The sequence below is a fragment of the Condylostylus longicornis genome, unplaced genomic scaffold (assembly GCF_029603195.1).
Source record: "Condylostylus longicornis isolate FDR11 unplaced genomic scaffold, ASM2960319v2 ptg000004l, whole genome shotgun sequence".
In the NCBI taxonomy this organism is placed as follows: Eukaryota; Metazoa; Arthropoda; class Insecta; order Diptera; family Dolichopodidae; genus Condylostylus; species Condylostylus longicornis.
In genome coordinates, this window is record NW_026577973.1 from 9,463,345 (window position 1) to 9,483,302 (window position 19,958).

Sequence of the window (19,958 nt, forward strand, 5' to 3'; positions counted from 1 at the left end):
CAGGCCTCGAGTACTGGACTTTTTAGCGGACCTGTTTTACATTTTTGAACATTTTGAAGGAAGTATTCAACCGCTTTACTTGAAATTTCATATATAAGCTTCGCTCGAGCGTCCGCGAAACCTCCTAATTTTTAAAAGAAATCAGATGTCAGCAACTGGACGTTTACTACGGGCAGATATACATTTTTGCGTATATAAAGAGAAACAATCAACCGATTTCATTGAAATTTAATATTAAAATTCTTCCTGCATGCAATTAAGGATTAAGAAAATTAAAAAAAAATTCGAACTAAATACTTACATGTATTTTCTTTTATTATTTCGAATAATTTAAGCTGTATAATAGATTTCCTAACGAAAGTATTAACTACGTTTCTTTGATGAAAATGATGAAAATTTACAATATACTAAATATTCAAATTCTCCCTTTTTAGCACTTTTCCAAAAATTTTTTGAAAAAAAGTGCTTATTAGTTTCACTCTGTCCGTTGTCCGTCCGTCTGTCTGTCGTGTGTCTGTTTACAAAACTTCTACACCCTTGAAGATAGAAAGCTGAAATTTTATATGTACATAGATCTTTACTAAAAACTTATTTTCGTAAAACAAAATTTTTACCTATCTTAACTCACGCAATTAAACCTTAAAAACGAGCATTATGTTAACCCCACTTTATATTAATTTTTGCTTTATTTCAAAGACTGCATAAATCGTTCATCCTAAATATATGCAATCCTAGAAATAGTGGTGGATATAGATAGACTGTATTTAAAAGCAGAATTTTCACTTGCTATGAAGGGAAAAGTGCTACAATACGAACCATTGGTTTAACCCAACTTTATTTTATTCTATCGTAAGTTTTTCGCCGAGTGAAATGAAATTAATGGGAAAATTCATTTTGAAAATTTGCATTTTTAATTATTTTTTTGTATATAAAATTTTTTGTTTGTATCATACCTTTTAAGGATGCAAGTGCAATATTTGTTTTCAAAGTAACAATATCAAAAACGGTAGATGATCAAACCTGTGATTTATAAAATGGCACATTTTTTAACTCTAGAACTTTTATTTATTCAATTTGTGGTCAAAAACCTAAAAAAGATGTTCGATTAATATATTTTTAATATTAGTTCGATGAATATTGAAGAAAAAAATGTTGTCAGAAATTGTTTCATAATGATTAAATTAAATTATTTTAGTTAAGGAATTGGAGGATTTTTTTGGATTTGGGATGAGTTATAATTTTATTTTTGTATAGAAATTTGACAGAGTTTACCAATATACAGAGTCCCCGAAAATCAACAAAAATTTTTCCACACATATGTATCGAACAGAAGGACACACAGAAAGTTGGACATAACGACGGACAACTTAAAATTAAAACACACACTTTTTGAAAATGGTCTAAAAATAATTTAAAATTTCAGTCACAGATATGTTTAAATTCATACGGCAGATATTAAACATCAAATGTAAAAGTTTTAAGAATATTTTTAATTAATAATTTTTACCAATTTTTTTTTATATTACTGGAAGCAATATATTTACTTTTTATTTACTTCAAAATAACTGAATAAAATCCATACTTATACCGTAGGGCAAACTCTGTAAAAATAAGGATATTTTTTTTTTGTCAAAGATTTGAAATGTAAAGGGTTGAAATTGCATTTGGGATTTATTTATTTGGAATGATTTTGAACTTTCCAATACTACAAAAATGTGTATGTATATTGAAAAAGTAATAAAATCAATTATCTATATAATTTTTTACAGTTAAATTTTTTATATGCAAGACAGCTTGTGAAGCATTTTAGCAGAACTTGAAAAATGTAGTAAATGTAGTTGAGAGTCAATAACAAAAATATACGATTTTCCCGCAGAGTATGCCAGTTAATTTCCTGAAGAACGAGAAATTAAATATTAAAATATGAAAATTCTTAGTAATATGAAATTCCAAGAAAATCTGTTTAATTTTTTATTCTTAATGATTAAAAATGTAAATTCAGCGAATAGATCCAATTTCTGGTACATATTTCAAAATTTAATTCAGATAACAATTTTCGTCAGAATTGGTTCAGTTAACTTGATATGCAAGAATGCAGGAAATATTTTTTAAATTTGTGAACAAACATTTTTTTGTGTTGCATCTGACTTCTTTTATTGGGAAATATTTGAGAATAAATTTGTTTTTGCTAGTGAATAATAATTTTTATACAAGATCAAATTATAAATTTACTTACTTTATTCATGTAAAAATATTTTTGTAGCACAAATTTTTTTGTTATATAAATGGTGAACCCCATTTGAACTTCATATACTTTATAAGCACATATGTACATCGTACAAGTATAATTTAAGCTATGTTGAAACTTTTACGTTACCTTTTTCGCGCACTTAATTCCAATTATACGAGTTCAATCAAGCAAATCCCAATTTGTCATTTAATAACTATAATATATCTATATATGATTGTATACTTGTACATAATTACATATTAAACTTATTTCATGGAACTGTCATATATGGAATATTTCTGTCCAATTTTTTTTTTTTCAAAATTTCAACTAACATAGGTTTGATAGGTTTTGGAGATATTCCTTATTAAGTGCTTGAACGTAACTAAAATAACCACTTAAAAAATTTTTGATCAATTAATTTTATATGGTATATATTGCGGATTTAATTTTAATTTATTGTATGAGTAATACATTAGGATGAATAACTTTAGTAAATAACAGTTATCATTATTTTCTATGTATTAGAAAAAGTGTAAAAATAAACGTGTGTATGTCAGAAAAAATTCACTTAGTCAGTTCTCTCATTTGCAGAAAAATGTGACTTCATTTGTGGCTTAGCTCGAATAATCCGACTTCTGAGTTATTTATACAGGAATAAGCACTTAAAAACACTATTTCCTTAACTTGAAAATTGTAACTAAAAAAATATTAACTCCAAAACTTAAATTTCGATTTTCAAAAATGCCCAAATTTTGAGTTATGTTTGCGTTGTAATAAAAAAGCAAATTTGAAATTTCATAAGATGCACAAATTGAATGTTTAATAAAGTTGGGTCAAACCAATGGTTTGTACTGTAGCACTTTTCCCTTCAACAAGTGAAAATTTTGCTTTTAAATACAGTCTATGTATAGCTATCACACTATTAAAATTATTTTCATTCATATACAAAACTATTTCTAGGATTGCATATATTTAGGATGATGCATATATGCAGTCTTTGAAATAAAGCAAAAATTAATATAAAAAGGGGTTAACATAATGCTCGATTTTAAGGGTTAATTGTGTGAGTTAAGAAAAATAATTATATTTTTTAATTTCACGGAATTTACCGTTAGCTTTTTGCGTTTATAAAAATTTGGAAAAGCTTGCGGTTTCGGAAATATAAGGTGTCAAAAATTCAAATTTTACGAATTTCAAGAGGTGATAACTTGAGAGGGGGTGGAGATGGAAAAAAATTTTCTTCTAACAAAATGAACTATTTATTAATATCTAAAAGCTGCTAAAATTTCAAGCTTCTACAGTCTGGGGTCTAGAAGAAAAACGACATCAAAAACTTGGAAAAAAAGGACTTTAAATAACGGTAAATTTGAATGGCCATTTTGTTTTTCTTAAGTTGAGCTATAGTATACCGCGCAAGGGGAAGCAAGCCACTGCCTTTATGCGTTTGCAAAATTTCAAAAATGCTTATGGTTTCATTGCAACGGACGGACGGACAGACGGACGGACGGACGGACGGACGGATGGACGGACGGACAGAGTGAAACTAATAAGCAATTTTTTCAAAAATTTTTTTGGAAAAGTGCTAAAAATAAATTTAAGTATACTATAACTCGAATTTTTCTTGTAATAAACAATATTTGCGTTCCATTTACGTGTTCAAACTACTCACGAGTATCCAAAACAGTTACGTTATTTTTTTCCATTAGGTAGATATAGTATTTCTAATTTACAACAAATGGATCGTGTGTTTTCAAAGTTATTTTGGCATTTAATTGCAATAATATGTGAAATGTCTCTTTTATAAAATTGTTATTTGAATATTAAATAAAAAAAAGGCTAGGTAAACAAATGGCTATGACAAGAAAATTAAGGTTATGTTTTACTCATATAACGAAATAGGCCGTTCCATTTACAAACTACACTTATAAACTCATGAGGCGTTTGAATATGCAAATGGAACGCAAATATTAATGTAGAAAGTCTTTTAAAATAAAATTATTTACTTACTTTTATTAAGTCGCTGGAAAAAATGGGAAAATTTACGGTCTTTGGTAATTGAATACTAAGTACATATTTCTGTTTTCGGTAAACTCAATTTAATTTTACTTCTTTAAATGTTCGTAAACGATATGCTTTCCGAATGTTCGAATTTTTATGAATAAGATATTTTTATTAAAATAATTAATTTCTCTATATTGACAATTAAATTTTTGCATTATAATTTATAAAAAAATATATGAAAATTTCAATAAAAAAATTTTTTATTTTCAGAAATCCGAAAGTGGGTTCTTATATAATGTCAAATATATCACCACGTCATTTAGATTTAGATTTTGAAAAAGGTAATTATTATTTTTGTATTTACTATACCGTAATTAAATAAATTATATATATATACCCAAATATATATGTACCTGCATAATATACCATATAAATATAATATATGTATGAACATTACGTATTACTGTTATATTAAGAATTTCAGTAATGTTCTACTACTACTTTTAGTAATGTTCTTATTATTATTAAGGGGAGGAAAGAAATTGACGTTGTGGTGAAAAAATTTTCAAATTCTAATTAAGTTTATGATACTTTTGATTTTAGTGTAAAATAAATTATATTTCGACTTACATACCTACATAAAATAATATAAAATACAATTGCTGATTATTAGTTTTTTGAAAAAAAAACTTTGGAGGTGTAGCTGAATTGAGATAAAGTTTAATTGAAATTTTTTAACTTTGACAGTGTTGCTTACTAACATATAGTATAGAAAAGTATCAAATGACTATCAATATGTAGTCCAGACCACACAGCTAGGCGGTTTAAAAGAAAAAAAAAAACAAAAAAAAGCAATTATGCAGTTTTGCTAATTTTGTTTTATTTGTTTCCCATCCGGCGTGAAATTCTATTCTGAAAAACTTTCAAAAAAAACAAAAAAAAAATATAAATAACAGCATAGTTTACGTTTCACTTTAATCACGACACGGCACATCTCGCTTTCCAAATAGGCTTTCACATTTTTTAACATTTTCTGTTTAAATTGCGTTCCAAACAGAGAGGCTTTTGATTAAATATAATGCCATATATATCTATCAGGCCTCCAAGTTGAAAATATTTTCCGAAATTTTGAATCGGAAAAAAATACAAAAACAATTCTTAATGTTTTATGTTTTCGAAGTATGCCGATTGAAATATTTTTTTTATTTTTTATGAAATTTTTGAGTATTCTTTATGAATCTCATTTTATTTAGTATAAGTAGTTTTAAAGGCCATCTAGATTATAATTAATATTTTTTTGCTTTTTTTTCCAATTTCTTTTAAATTCTATTATTCAAAAATTTTATTCTGTGTTTCAGTACCCTTCCATTTGGAAGACAAGAAAGGTTGTCTGCGCTAAAAATTGCAATTTTTTTTTTAAATGCATTTTTCAGATGGAATTAACCAACCGATTTTTTGGAAATTTAGATTTTGAGTTTAAAAAAATATGTAGAATCAGTAGAGCTAAAAATATTGATCAATTTCCTTTACACAAATAAATTCCGACACCACTTCTATTTAAAGTCCATATAAATTTGGAATTTATTTTTGATTTGCTCTCTGAGCTTGATGGCCTGATAAATATATATGGCATTATATACATATTTATATGTATATAATATTGATCTGCCTGGTATAAGAAGTTTTTAGAAATTTACTTTTAAAAAACTTTATAAAGTTTTTGTATGCAGCGTCTGGTTATACTTTTTAAACAAAAATCAGAGAAAATGATGAGGATTTCATTTTCTCAATGTTTAAAGTTTTTTTCAAGTTTTGTAAAGTAAAATTTAGTGTTGTGAAAACTTTTGAAACCTGTCGAAACATATGTTTTTCTTGGTTCTTGGTTTCTGACATAGAAGGTTTTATTTTTCAAAAAAATTTTTTCGTCAATAATAATTTTTTTTTTTTTCAAAACTTTTTAATTAAAAATAAAATAAACAAAATGGTTTCACTAATTTTTTTTTTTAAGTTTCACAGATTTATAATCCAAAATCCAAATTTTCGGTGTTTTGTTTATGTTTCATATATGTACTCGTATATATATTTTAAAATTTGACATTTACCACCTATTTACATATGTATAAGGATTCTAAAAGTATTTTCAATTCTTTCGTCTGGTACATTTTTTTCGAAATCAGAATTGCTTTTCTTTTTGCCAGAAATCACATGTTTTCTCTTTTTAAAGTTTTTTCAAGTTTTATACCAGACAGACAGACTTAATGTATGTATGTATGTATGTATGTATGTATGTATGTAAATTTAACAGTTTTTTAAATATGTTCCTTAAAACTTTTTTTGCATATTTAGAAAACATATAATTTTTAATCTTTAATCTACTATTATACATAATAACCTTTCTTCGATATTTGAATAGAATTGCATAGGAAAAATTTCATGCAGTTACATTTCTATTGCGAGCACATACAAGTTTTTTTGTCATTTTGATTTTGCCTTAAGAGCTTGTCAGATGCATAGTTGTCACACAAATTCTAAAATATTTAAACGCCCAAAATGTAATCGCATCCCCTTGGTCATTTGAAATCAAATACTTTGGTATTTATATATTATAATTTGCTTGGGAATACTTACATATAATTGAAATTTAATTAAGTAATTTTCAAAAATCCTTATAAGTTCAACATTGTGGCGTTAAAATTATTTTTTTTGTATAAGTCTGTATAAGCGTGTGTATATTTACAAGATACACACATAAATATTTTTTAAAATTTCTATATTTTTTGTTTTTTTTGGAAATTACATTGTGCGTAAGCATACCTATAAGTGCGTACATAATTGTTACTGTAATAATCAAAATATGTACTTGATTACATATATTTTGTCCCTTTGTAGATGAAGATAATTTTTTTGTATATATATACATACATATACCTATATATACATATATATATATAAACAAAACAATAAATATTTTATTAAGATATATTAAGATATATAAACTGTTTTATTCTGATTTTGAAAGAAAATAACTCACAAATTTCGTTGTCGAAAAAATAATTATGAATTCGAACACTTTGGATTCGAACATTTGGGAAATTGTTTCATCATTTCATTTTTATATTTACAAGAGCGTCGAACAGTTGCATATAAACTGCTTGTGTTCCATTTTAACTTATGTACTCAACACTCATTTCAATTGTATAAAACTTATAATTACATAAGTCTATACAAAAGAGTATACTTACCCTCACTTATTCTAGTTAAGATTGTAGTTTGAATAGAAATACATAAAAATTAAATTCTTAACACCAATTTGAATTTTGTAGATAAGTTTTAATTTCTTAATAATATCAATTCTATACAAAAGAGCGTCCAATTTAGAAAATCCATAGATACTAAAGTACTATCAACTATTCCGTAGTAGTTTTGAGTATTTTATACCCTTAAATGTGACATACGTATAAGTATTTATTGTGTTTGTATTTGTACATAAATAAGTAAATGGAATTGTTTCGTAAAAACTAATTTTTATAAAAATGCTTTTATCCTTAAAAAGTCTATAATTTTTTATATAACACAATATAACATTTCCTTATGCGTTTTAAAAAAATAAAAATCGTAATAAAAATAGGATAATTATTAATTCCATTAAAATACATAGAGGTAGGTATGTATAATACAATATACTTTGTACAATTGTATTACACATTTACGATATAATAAATTTAATGGATATAGTGACAAATTACATGTAATATATATTTTACATACATATGTATAGCATTTTTGAGAACGGTATATTCACAACAGTCGTATTATACGAGTATTTCTGAATATATTATGCACATATGGATGTAATATGTATGTATGTCACAATATTAATGTTTGTTTATTTGCCATAATAACGTAAACAGCTTACATTAATATTATTTTTTTTCTTGTTTTTTTTTTTTAATATCGATTATTTTTCTCGTTTTATTTCATTAATAGTTAGTTGTTGTTGTGCTTTTTATTTATTTATACATTAATAAATATTTTTATAATATAAATTATTATTTTCTGTTACATAAACATGTATGTACGTACATACATATATTTGAGCATGCATTAATATTATTTTTTCAACTTTAGCTTATTTTTCGAGAATTTTAGTAGTCATATGTATGTATGTATATATTTTTCGAGAAAACTAATATTAAGTGTAGAATAATTAAAATCTTTTAAATGCATATTTATTTTTTATTTATACTAACATTTCGAGTATGAGTATACGAAATTAATACTATTTACTTATGTAAAGATTAACTCCAACTTTTCAAATTAATTATTTTTCTAAATAAAATTGGCTGAATTTCTTTGAGTCATGCGAATGCTTCAATTTCTGTAAATCATTTATTAGTTCATTTCATACTCTTCCAAATCGAACACAACAGGCAAATTATTGATGATTTTGAATAAACAAAATTTTCAACTCACAGAATGATTTCAATTAGAATATTCAAAATATTTTATATTAATAAATATAATAACTGACTTCAACGACCCAATTGCGTGTAGCAATTAAAAATTTCGAGCATATAAAAATAGGAAGAATAAAAGGAAACGCATTAATGAATTTGAAAATTTCCCACTCTTCTACGAGTATAACAAAATATTGTTGTTTAATTTTTTCCAACTATATGTACATTGTATATGTATGTATAGTTTTGGTCGTTTTATTTGTTACTTATATTAAATTAAAACTTTTTTAGATTTCATGTGTCGCTGTTGGCACGCAATCTATTTTGCCGACACAATAAAAAATTTATTTGAAATTGAGCTTCGTTTTTGTAAGAGCTCTCGATTATCAACAAAATGTTTTTAAACTTCGATTTTACACTGTGAAAGAGTGACTCATTTATATTTTTCAAAAATATTTCGTTGACACTTTAAACATGAAGTTTAATTAGTCTGTCATTTATTTTACATAAAATTCATCATAATATAATAAGTACAAATTGCTCTATTCTCATCTGATTTACTGTTAGATTTTTTAAAAATAAAATGGCAAAAATTAAATTTTTGTGAAAGTTTTAAACAGCGATCAGTTGATTTTTATTTCGGTTGTGATTTCGAAGCCGTTAACTTTTAACGTAAAGTTTGAGCTACATCAGATCATTTAAGTCCGATATGTAAACAGTTACAAAAGTTTATCGTACATTTAATATTAGATTTTGCCGTATATGTAAAGAGTATCTCAGAGAAATAAATACAATAATTTTGAGAATTTTGTTCGGTTGACGCCAAATTCTCATTTGTTCTTTGAGGGCCATTAACCTTGATTGTTTAAATCCTGGTAATCAAATTTAATACATAATCTAAATTAAATCAAAAAATATTTTTTTCCTAAGTATTTAAGTACTATAATATTAAAAATTCTATATTATTCGTTTTTTAATATGTCATAGTAATAAACTCATAAATTTAAATTCACTACTGTAAGTTAATGAATAAAGTCAATTTATAAAATTAATGAATAGATTATTAAATAAAAAAAAAAATACGAATTTATTTGAATTAATTAAAATTTTTATTAAAACTTTTAACATTTTTGTAAAATTCTGCAATTTATAAAAAAATTAAATTAACTTAAGAAATTTTAAACATTAAAATTTTTACATTAATTGTACCCTTATTTTTATTAATTTTACTGAAAGAACGGATAATTTGCAAGTATACATTTAGGATACAAATTGTGTTCCTTCGTTATGTCTGTGTTCATGAATAATCTACAAATGGAAGTTTATATCTCGAATTCATTTCAAATTATAATAAAAAGTTATTTAATATTCTTTAGACGTACATACACCTATATTTCTGCATAATATAATGTTGATAATATTCAGCTATATAAAATCATTCAAGAGAAACATGCTGACTTATTAAATTACTCTTGCCAAGTTTAATCGAAACCAGAATGTTGTTGTCAGTGTGTATGTAAAAATAATGCAGAATTGATTTTTATATAAAACTGTGGAATAAAATAATTATTATAACCATTTTGTTTTTACTTTTTATTTACGTTCTCTATAACTGAAGAAAAGAGCGTCAATGAAAAAAATTTCAATTGGAATTAATTAAAATGGTAAATTGGTAAATTTAGAACGCGTGCATGTTTTTTCATTTACATATATACAAGCTGAAGTCATTAATTGAAGTCATTTTATATGTATATAAGAAATAGAATTGTTTTATATACTTGATGTTAATATTTTTTGCAGGTTGTCTAATTTTGGTTTTTGGTTTGAGAAATTTGGTCATGCAAATCTAGTTTTTATTACAAGTTTTGTTAAAAGTTCATTTTGTATATTAGAATATTTACTTGTACAGAATATGTAAGTGTGGTTTATTTTTTGCATTGTGGATAACTTGAAATTATCAAATAATTTTCTCACAATACTTTTCTCTAGTTATTTGACTATGAAGTAGGCATTTTAATTAATGTTTGAAGAAAAGAATTTTTAAAATACTCTCATAAATACTAAATATTTTCCATTTTTTAATTTCAAATTTTGAAGTCAAATTAATGAAAATATATGTATGTATAATTTTTTACAAAATGTCTAAGTTTAATTGCATTTACATATATTAAAAAATTTGATATCACAAATTCTTCGCTTTGGCTCTGGTAAACGAATTCAATTGTAAAACTTAATTTTCTAAATTATTATTGTTTTGACAATAATTATAAAATTGATTAGTTTTAAAATGCGTTGTAAACAAAGCTGAATTCCCAAAAAACAGTCAATTGAGTCAATCTTTTATCACTAAAGACCAATAACGTACGATGTGTATATAAACATTTTATTTAGCATTTATTAAAAAGAAAAACTCATGGTTTAAAAAGAGAGAAAAGAAAAAGACTTTCAAAAAAATTTTTAATTTTCTCATGTCTTTTTATTTGAAAATAATTTTATTACAACCCTTGTATTAATTCGCACCGGAAATTTCGGATTTTCTACCCGATTTGTAAGCTATTTCTGCAAGTCCGATTGATTTCAAATTTTGTATCGAGTTTAATATCCAACGGCAATGCAATATTTTAGTTTTTTTTTTACGAGCGACTCGGTTCGAAGACCTTCCAAACAACTCCCCCCTATAAAAAACCGACATCTTAAAGTCTATCCCTGCTACATATGTATGTACATGAAATTAGAGGAAAAGTTGTCGAATGTTGTCGAATGTTGCAAAGCTCGATTTGATGAGCCGTCGAACAATTAATTTTCGGTTCACGCTAATCTGTTATAACTATGTTATTGAAATTAGAAGACTCGGTTTATTGAGCTTCCGAACAATTCCCACCTCGTCTGCGTTCAAAACTGTAAACTTGGAATTTCATATGATATCATCGAATGTTGTTCCCAGAAATATGTTTCAATTTGTAGGTTTAAAACAAATTATTAAATAAAAAATTTCATTTAATATTACATATATAAATATGTACATACATTTGCTTTTACGTAAATAAATTGGTTTAGGTCGATATTAAATTCGAAAAAACTATAGATAGCAAAATATGTTTTCGGTAAGAAAATAGATAGGCAATTTTCACTAAAAGAGAGAAAAATATGAAGATCTTTGGAAAGACATTCAGGGTAAAAATATATTTAATACACAAATACTAAAAAACATAAAATAAAATAAATTTGGAATATAAAAACAAATTTAAGAAATTTGATTAAAAAGTGAAAAAAGTTGAAGCCAAAAGTTTTAGTTGAATCCTCAACCCCTTCTCACCTAATTTCTCACAACCCTTTTTTGTAAAAATCTTCAAACAAAACTTTTGACACAACTTTTCAATAAAATTTTTTAACTTTCTTTTTATTGGACGCTAATTCAAAATTTATTTTTTTACTTCTTAATAAATTTGATACAAAGGTCGTTTTTTGAATTTTTTTTGTATTATTTTATTGTTTATTTAATTATTTTCACGTTAAAAAATGCCATTCTAATCAACAACCGGATCACATGCATGGTATATATTGGTTCATGTACATGAACAATTTCATCAATCTGGTATCATATTTTTAAACTTTCTATTAGTCCATTCAAAAGTCTATTGCAAAGGAAATTATAAGCAAAACAACTTCGGCTTGTTAAAATATTCTGAAATTTTCTTAAAATTTTTGTATCTCGGAAACCATTGAGAATTGACATACAAAAATTTTACCCATTTTTTATTCTCTAAGCCAAAGCAATGATACATATTGTTTTATATCTTTCTGTATATACATATATGTTTGTACGATTAAGGAGAGCGGTCCAGAGTCGACCATTGAAACAATTGTCCGGGCCTTTCTCACTCCAAAAAATTTATATTGCTCTTGTTACCGAAAAGGCGGGGATTTGTTGTCCAAATTTGAGGCTATTAATGGTTGTATTCACTGGACGTTGCCCTCGGTGGTCTATCTGAAAAGGATGGGCAAAAGCAAGATCTGTCATCTCTGTCTGGAAGAGGACGAAGCTTTAATGCACTCATAGTTAATTTTAATATTTTGTTTTAAATTTTTAGAGTCAAATTTGAGTATAATTTTAGTATATATCTATGTAAGTATTTTTTATATTGCGTTTGTTATTTTTGATTGTTACTTTATAAAACCAAAAAAACAATATATATAAAAAAATTACATTAACCACAATTCACCAACAGAATTTATAAGTTTCTGTCAATCTTATAAATGAAAAAAATAAATTGGAAATTATTGACTTACGTTACTATTACAGTCTTTGTGTATAAATGTTCTAAAAAAACATCTGTATGGATATGACCATAAAATTTATAAAAATTGGTATGTATTACTGTACATGTATAAATATTAATGTATACACATAAATTATGTTATATTGTATGTGCATATACAAGTACATATTATATTTCGTATAAGTTGAGTGTAGTGCTTTTCATTATTTTTTTCAGTATAAATAATGAATTTCGAATTTACATTAAATATTTTTATATATTTTTCATTTTGCCATTAATTTTATTGAAATTTTATAATTATTTTTTTTTTTTGAAAAATACAAAATAATGGTCTTTTATATAAACTCAGCTTTTATAATATAATTTATTTTAATCAAATATAAATTTGCATAGTTATTAAATTTGTTTTTCCTACATTCAAAAGTATAAAGGGTAAAAATCAAACAAAAAATACTTTGTATTCATATTTTTTTTTTTTAAAAACAAATTATTTAAAATTCAAATTTATTCGCATAAAATTGTAAAAGAAGAAGAAATAATAAAAATAATTTTTTTTTAACAATTTGAGAAAACATTCTTTAATGTTTTAGGAAACTTAAATGAACTTTTTATAAACTTTTCTATATATGAGTAAAAAAATAATTTTTTTTTAAAATAGAAATTAAAAATAAATTAAATTCGATTATTTAAAATATAACTTTAAATTTAATTTTTAAATTTTATTATATAACTTTTGCATTTTGAATATTATACGAGTATACATTCATTTATATTATACATATTAATTTGTTTGCATATAAGCGATTTCTACAACTGTTATATTATTTATTTTTATTTATTTGTTGTTATACATATACAAGTTAAGACATTATGATACACGCGCATAACATCAGACGCTGAGGTCAGCATAATTTTCATGAGAATATTGTTTAGCAATTTACCTGTGAAAACTCTATTTTTATAATTCCCACAATAAATGCCTAATAAGCATTTTTAACTTTATAATTTAGCTTTAACTTTATAAATGTAATATTTTGCTTAATAATCAATTATTTACTATAAATATGTTCAAAATTAGTAATTAAGGCCAGTTAAGTTTTGTTATTACAATTAAACACATTAACTCAATAAAACGGACATTAGTCCACGAAAATATTTTTTTACAAGAAATTGAACGATAATTTCTTAACTGGCGCCCGAGCAGGGACCTGGAACTACAAGAACGTTATCACCGTGGGAACATAACGAGTTAGTTGCAGACCATATAAAAGTGATACCAATCGTACCGCAGTAGGCTTACCGCAATTATCAACGCTCTAAGCTAAAAAGGACCACTACGAAGTATCCAAAGAACCCAATGCGAAGCATTCTACTCATAACGTGAGTACAACAAAACACAAGAATAAGAATTCTTCATTAAACCTTTACGAGTGACAAACATTTTTTAAGCTAAAAAGTAGCGAAGCATTATTTACAAAAATAAAAAAAATAATAAAATAAAATAAATAAAATACAATAATATTAAATATGGAGGAAAAAATCGAAGAAATACAAAATGCAATGAGAGAGATGACTGGGGCTATTAACGCTCAACTCAACATGATCAAAGCATTGCAAATAAAAATAGAATCATTAGAAAATTCGAGCAAATCAACGCCACAACCCTCCTCGTCAGGACCAGTAGGGCCAAAGACAGAGCAGGACCTAAAAGACATTTGTAAATTGCCAGACGCAGTAAAGGAACTGCAAGTGTTCGATGGAAACCCGACGCAGTACGTATCATGGGTTCATAGCGTCGAGAGCATACTGGCAGATTACGCAATCGTAAAGCACAAACCCATATATAGAGCAATACTACAAAACATTCGCCAGAAGATTCGAGGCAATGCGAATGGTGCTCTAATATCGCACAATATTTTCGACAACAGTTGGGATGAAATAAAGGCATGTTTATCCCTTCATTATGCTGATAAACGAGATGTCAGGACACTGGTACACCAACTGTCCAATCTAACTCAGAAGAACCTCACAATTGACGAATTCTACGCCAACGTCAATCATCAGCTGTCGCTAATAATCAATAAAATTAAAACCGAAAATTATACTATCGACACATTACAAGCACTAAGCGAAACGTATCGGAACACTGCCCTAGATGTGTTCATAAGAGGGCTAAACGGAGATCTATCAAGAATGCTCATCATTCAGCGACCTCAATCCTTACCAGAGGCGTATTCTTCTTGCCTCGAAATCCAGAATGCCAGCGTACGTAGCATACCAATACACAATAAGGGCTCAACCAATAGAGTGGTAGCTCCAATCAATGCTCTTTCAAGGAAAAAACCGTCATTTAACCAACCACAGCCAATAAGCACTTACTACCAGCAGCCATACAACGGTAATAGATACGCATTCAGGGGAACGAACGAAGAGGCACCAGCCAGACCAAGCCAACCGAAACCGCCTGTCCCGATGGAAGTGGATCATTCGGTACAAACCAAACAGGTGGACTATACAAACCGGCCCAGTCAAAATTTCAAAAGACCAAGCGACACAAGTTACCTGAATCGCAAGCAGCAGAGATTTTATAACTTGGAAACTTCTGAAGACGCAGAACAATACGAAGAACAATTAAGAGCAAATTACGAGCACGAATCAGAGGGATCAGAATGCGAAGAAGAAGACGAATTAAATTTTATACTCCCAGCCTCTCGAGCATTCCATACATAGTATACAACACAGCCGACAATAAAATGCTCAAGTTTCTTGTAGACACGGGGGCAAACAAAAACTTCATAAAGCCAGAACACGCCAAGAGACCAAGGCCGACAGTACGCCCATTTACAATACGATCAGCTGGAGGAGATATTACTATTACACAAAAAGTCAGTGCGAGACTTTTTAAACCGTACGGTAACAACACAAAATTAGACTTCTTCCTACTACCAGGACTAAAGTCCTTCGATGGGATCATCGGCGACGATACTTTAAAACAACTGGAGGCAATCATCGATCGCAAAGAAAACACGCTGAAAATATCGCCGAACATCACGATACCGCTAAGAGGCAAAAAATCGATCCAAGTAAACAATATCGAAACAAGGATGGATCATCTAAACCAAGAATCCAGGAACAAGGTCATCAGTCTTCTTAGCAAGTACCAGAAACTCTTCGGTCCTCTCAACGATCAAGAAACTATCGACACTCAAGTTCGAGCAGAAATTAAAACGTCGACTAGCGAACCAATCTATTCAAAAATTTACCCATACCCAGTAAACATGAGGAACGAGGTGAACAACCAAATCCAGAGTCTTTTAGAGAACGGAATCATCAGGCCTTCAAAAAGTCCATACAACGCACCAATTTGGGTCGTCGAAAAGAAAAGGGACTCCACAGGAACAAGAAAGTACAGAATGGTCGTAGATTTCAAAAGACTCAACGCTGTTACCATATCCGACGCATATCCAATACCGGATATTACTCAAACAATAGCGAGTTTAGGAAGCTCTAAATATTACACCACGATAGACCTAACTTCCGGCTTCCACCAGATCAAGATGAAGGACGAAGATATAATGAAAACCGCCTTCTCCACATTGAACGGTAAATTTGAATTTTTGCGCCTACCCTTTGGGCTCAAAAATGCACCCTCGATCTTCCAGAGAATGATCGATGACGTATTAAAAGAATATATTGGGAAAATATGCTACGTTTACATCGATGATATAATAATATTCGGAGGAAAGACTGAGGACGAACATCTGAGAAACGTTGAGAAAATTTTCGACACACTAGAGAAGGCCAATTTGAAAGTGAATTTAGATAAAACTGAATTTATGAGGGCAGAAACGAAATTTTTAGGCTTCATTATCACAAGTGAAGGCATAAAAACAGATCCTGAAAAAATCGCAGCAATACAAAAAATGAAGATTCCAGAAAATTTGAAGGAGTTAAAAGGCTTCCTGGGGTTAGCATCATATTACAGAAGGTTTATCAGGGATTTCTCACAATTAGCTAAACCACTTACCAACCTTACTCGAGGTAAAAATGCCCAAGTAAGGGCTAATCAATCAAGGAAAATAGCCATCACATTCAACGAAGAAGAACTCAGAGCATTCAAGGAGTTGAAACAGGCCTTATCATCAACAGAGTTATTAGTATTCCCCGATTTTGAACAACCTTTTATCCTAACGACCGACGCTTCGAATATAGCACTTGGTGCAGTGCTGTCGCAAGGCGACATAGGCAAAGATCGTCCGATATCATATGCGTCACGAGCGCTCAACAAGACAGAAGAAGCATACGCAACCAACGAGCGAGAACTATTAGCAATAGTCTGGGCTCTAGACAAGTTCAGGTGTTACCTCTATGGAGCAAAAAAGGTAAAGATTTTAACAGACCACCAACCTTTAACGTTCAGCCTAGGCAACAGAAACAACAACGCCAAGCTTAAGAGATGGAAATCACGAATAGAGGAATACAACTACGAGTTAATATACAAACCGGGGGTCACTAACAAGGTTGCCGATGCACTTTCAAGACTAAAACAAGAACTCAACAACACAGAAACTACAGTAACAGTGCACAGCGCGGAAGAGGACAGCAGCGACTTAATACCACATTGCGAAGCTCCGCTTAACGTGTTCAAAAATCAGATCATCGTTTCACAAGGACCAATACCTTCTGCTTATGAAAATCCTCATCCAAATTACCACCGCCATTATATTGGTCTTCAAGATATCAACAATACGAGTCTATTAGAAGCATTAAAGAGAACACTATCACCTTCAATCATCAATGGCATTAAAATACCCGAAAATCGAATTCAGTTGCTGCAGGACTTATATAAGAACCATCTGCAAGGATACAAAATTCGCATAACACAACGAATCGTGCAGGATATCAACAATGAGGAGAATAAGTACCAAATCATCAGCCATGAACACAAACGAGCACACAGGAACTGGAAGGAAAATAAGGAACAAATAATGGAGAAATACTACTTTCCGCAAATGGCTAGCCTCATTAAGAAATACACATCCGAATGTGAAACATGTAACACCAGTAAATATGACCGCCATCCCAACAATCCATGGCTATCAGAAACACCTGTACCCACCTATCCATCTGAAATCCTTCACATAGATCTCATACAAATAAATAAGGAAAAATTCATCACTTGTATCGATAAATTCAGTAAATTTGCAAAATTCTTCAAAATAAGAAACAGATCAGCCTTGCACTTACGACAAAAATTGGTGAAAATTGTACATTACTACACAGTACCTCGAATGATAGTAATGGATAGAGAACCTAGCTTTTCAAGCCCTGTTATAGTCGATTATTTGAGGACATTGGGAATCGAGGTATACCTCACTCCAACGCAAAGAAGCGAAGCAAATGGTGCTGTAGAGCGAGTCCACTCAACAATAGAGGAAATATCCAGATGCCTACAACAGGAACATCGGAATTTACCATTTAAAGAAATAATTAACATTGCCGTCGATCGCTACAACAACAGCATTCACTCCGTTACAGGAAAGAAACCATCAGACATTTTTTATGGAAGAACGCAACGAATCAATTACCAAAATCTAACCAACTTTCAAGACAAGGTTCATGAAGATCTCGCTGAAAGAATTCGTAAAAGCCAAAAGGACAAAATAAATAGAGAAAAGAATAAAAGGAAACAACCGAAATCATATGAGCCTGGAAAAGCTATCTTCGTTGCCGATAAACAAATAAAGAGCAAGAACAAACCTCTTTATAAAAAGGAAATAATAGCTAGGAATAACAATGTTACAGTCACAACCGAAAGCGGAAGAAGAATTCACAAGGCACACATAAAGAATTCTCCCAACTAACAAAACATTTTTTTCTTTTCAGCCTATTATTTAGGGTTTCAACAGCTTTACAAATATATGAGTTCAAGTCACCTATCATGACTATAAAGGAAGGCGTGGGACGAATATTAAATGGAAATCTAAAATTAGTTCACAGGATCGACCTCACCAATTACGAGGACGTGCTACAGAGATCAAAAGTAGAAGCAAACCAGTTAAATTTCAGCAAGTTCACCAAAACGCAACTCACCTTCCAAATTCAACAAGCCGAAGATTTGATTAAAGAGCTGACGGAACACTCCGCCATAAGAAAACGATCGATAAATTGGATTGGCAGCGCCTGGAAATGGTTAGCAGGTAACCCTGATGCAACCGATTGGGATGAAATACTTAGAAGCAATAACAATTTGATCCGGAACAATAATGAGCAATATCATATAAATCAAGTTCTAACAAATACAACAAAGCATATTCTGATGCAATATAATAGAATTATTCAAAGGTTCGATGAAAATTCAAAAGAAGCTAATTACCAAACGCTTTTCAACCAAATTAATACGATAAAGGAAGAAATAAAAGAAATCGTAAGAGCAGTCCAATTAGCCAAAGGGAAAATAGTGAACACCAACTTATTAAATAAAGAGGAAATCAACCAATTGATTTCTGAAATGCAAACATTACCATATTTCAATGTTATTGATGCAATTGAGTACGCTACACCAACAGTAGTAGTCAAAAACATGACTCTACTCTACATATTATCACTACCCAAAACCAGCGGTGTCGAATATAACTATATTAAAATCAGAGCCACCACTAAAAATAATAAGCAGTTGCATCTAACCTACAAAAGTCTACTAACAAACCTCAAACAAATTTTTGGCATTAGCAACGAGTGTAATAAGTATAAAAACACCTTTATCTGCAAAATGGATCAAATAGAAGAATTACATGATGACCACTGCATCACCCAAATTCTGAGAAACAGCAACAATACTTGCGAGTACGAGTTCAACAGAAGGGAATCAGTCGAAGTAATCAATGAAAATACGATATTTCTCAATAATTTCAACGGAGCAGTCAAAGCTAACAACAAAACAAAAAACCTAAACGGTAACTTCGTCATAGAATTTTACAATGAAAC

At 28.8% G+C, this 19,958-nt stretch overlaps 1 protein-coding gene across 1 annotated transcript in view; it reads left to right on the forward strand.

The window, feature by feature from the left end:
* The window catches only part of LOC129610042 (uncharacterized), a 43,238-nt gene that overhangs the window by 13,091 nt on the left and 10,189 nt on the right, over nt 1-19,958 (forward strand). Inside the window, exon 2 of the mRNA XM_055522361.1 lies at nt 4,505-4,575. Coding sequence (XP_055378336.1) covers nt 4,530-4,575 — 46 coding nt within the window. The 5' untranslated portion in view covers nt 4,505-4,529. The remainder of the gene's footprint in view (nt 1-4,504; nt 4,576-19,958) is intronic.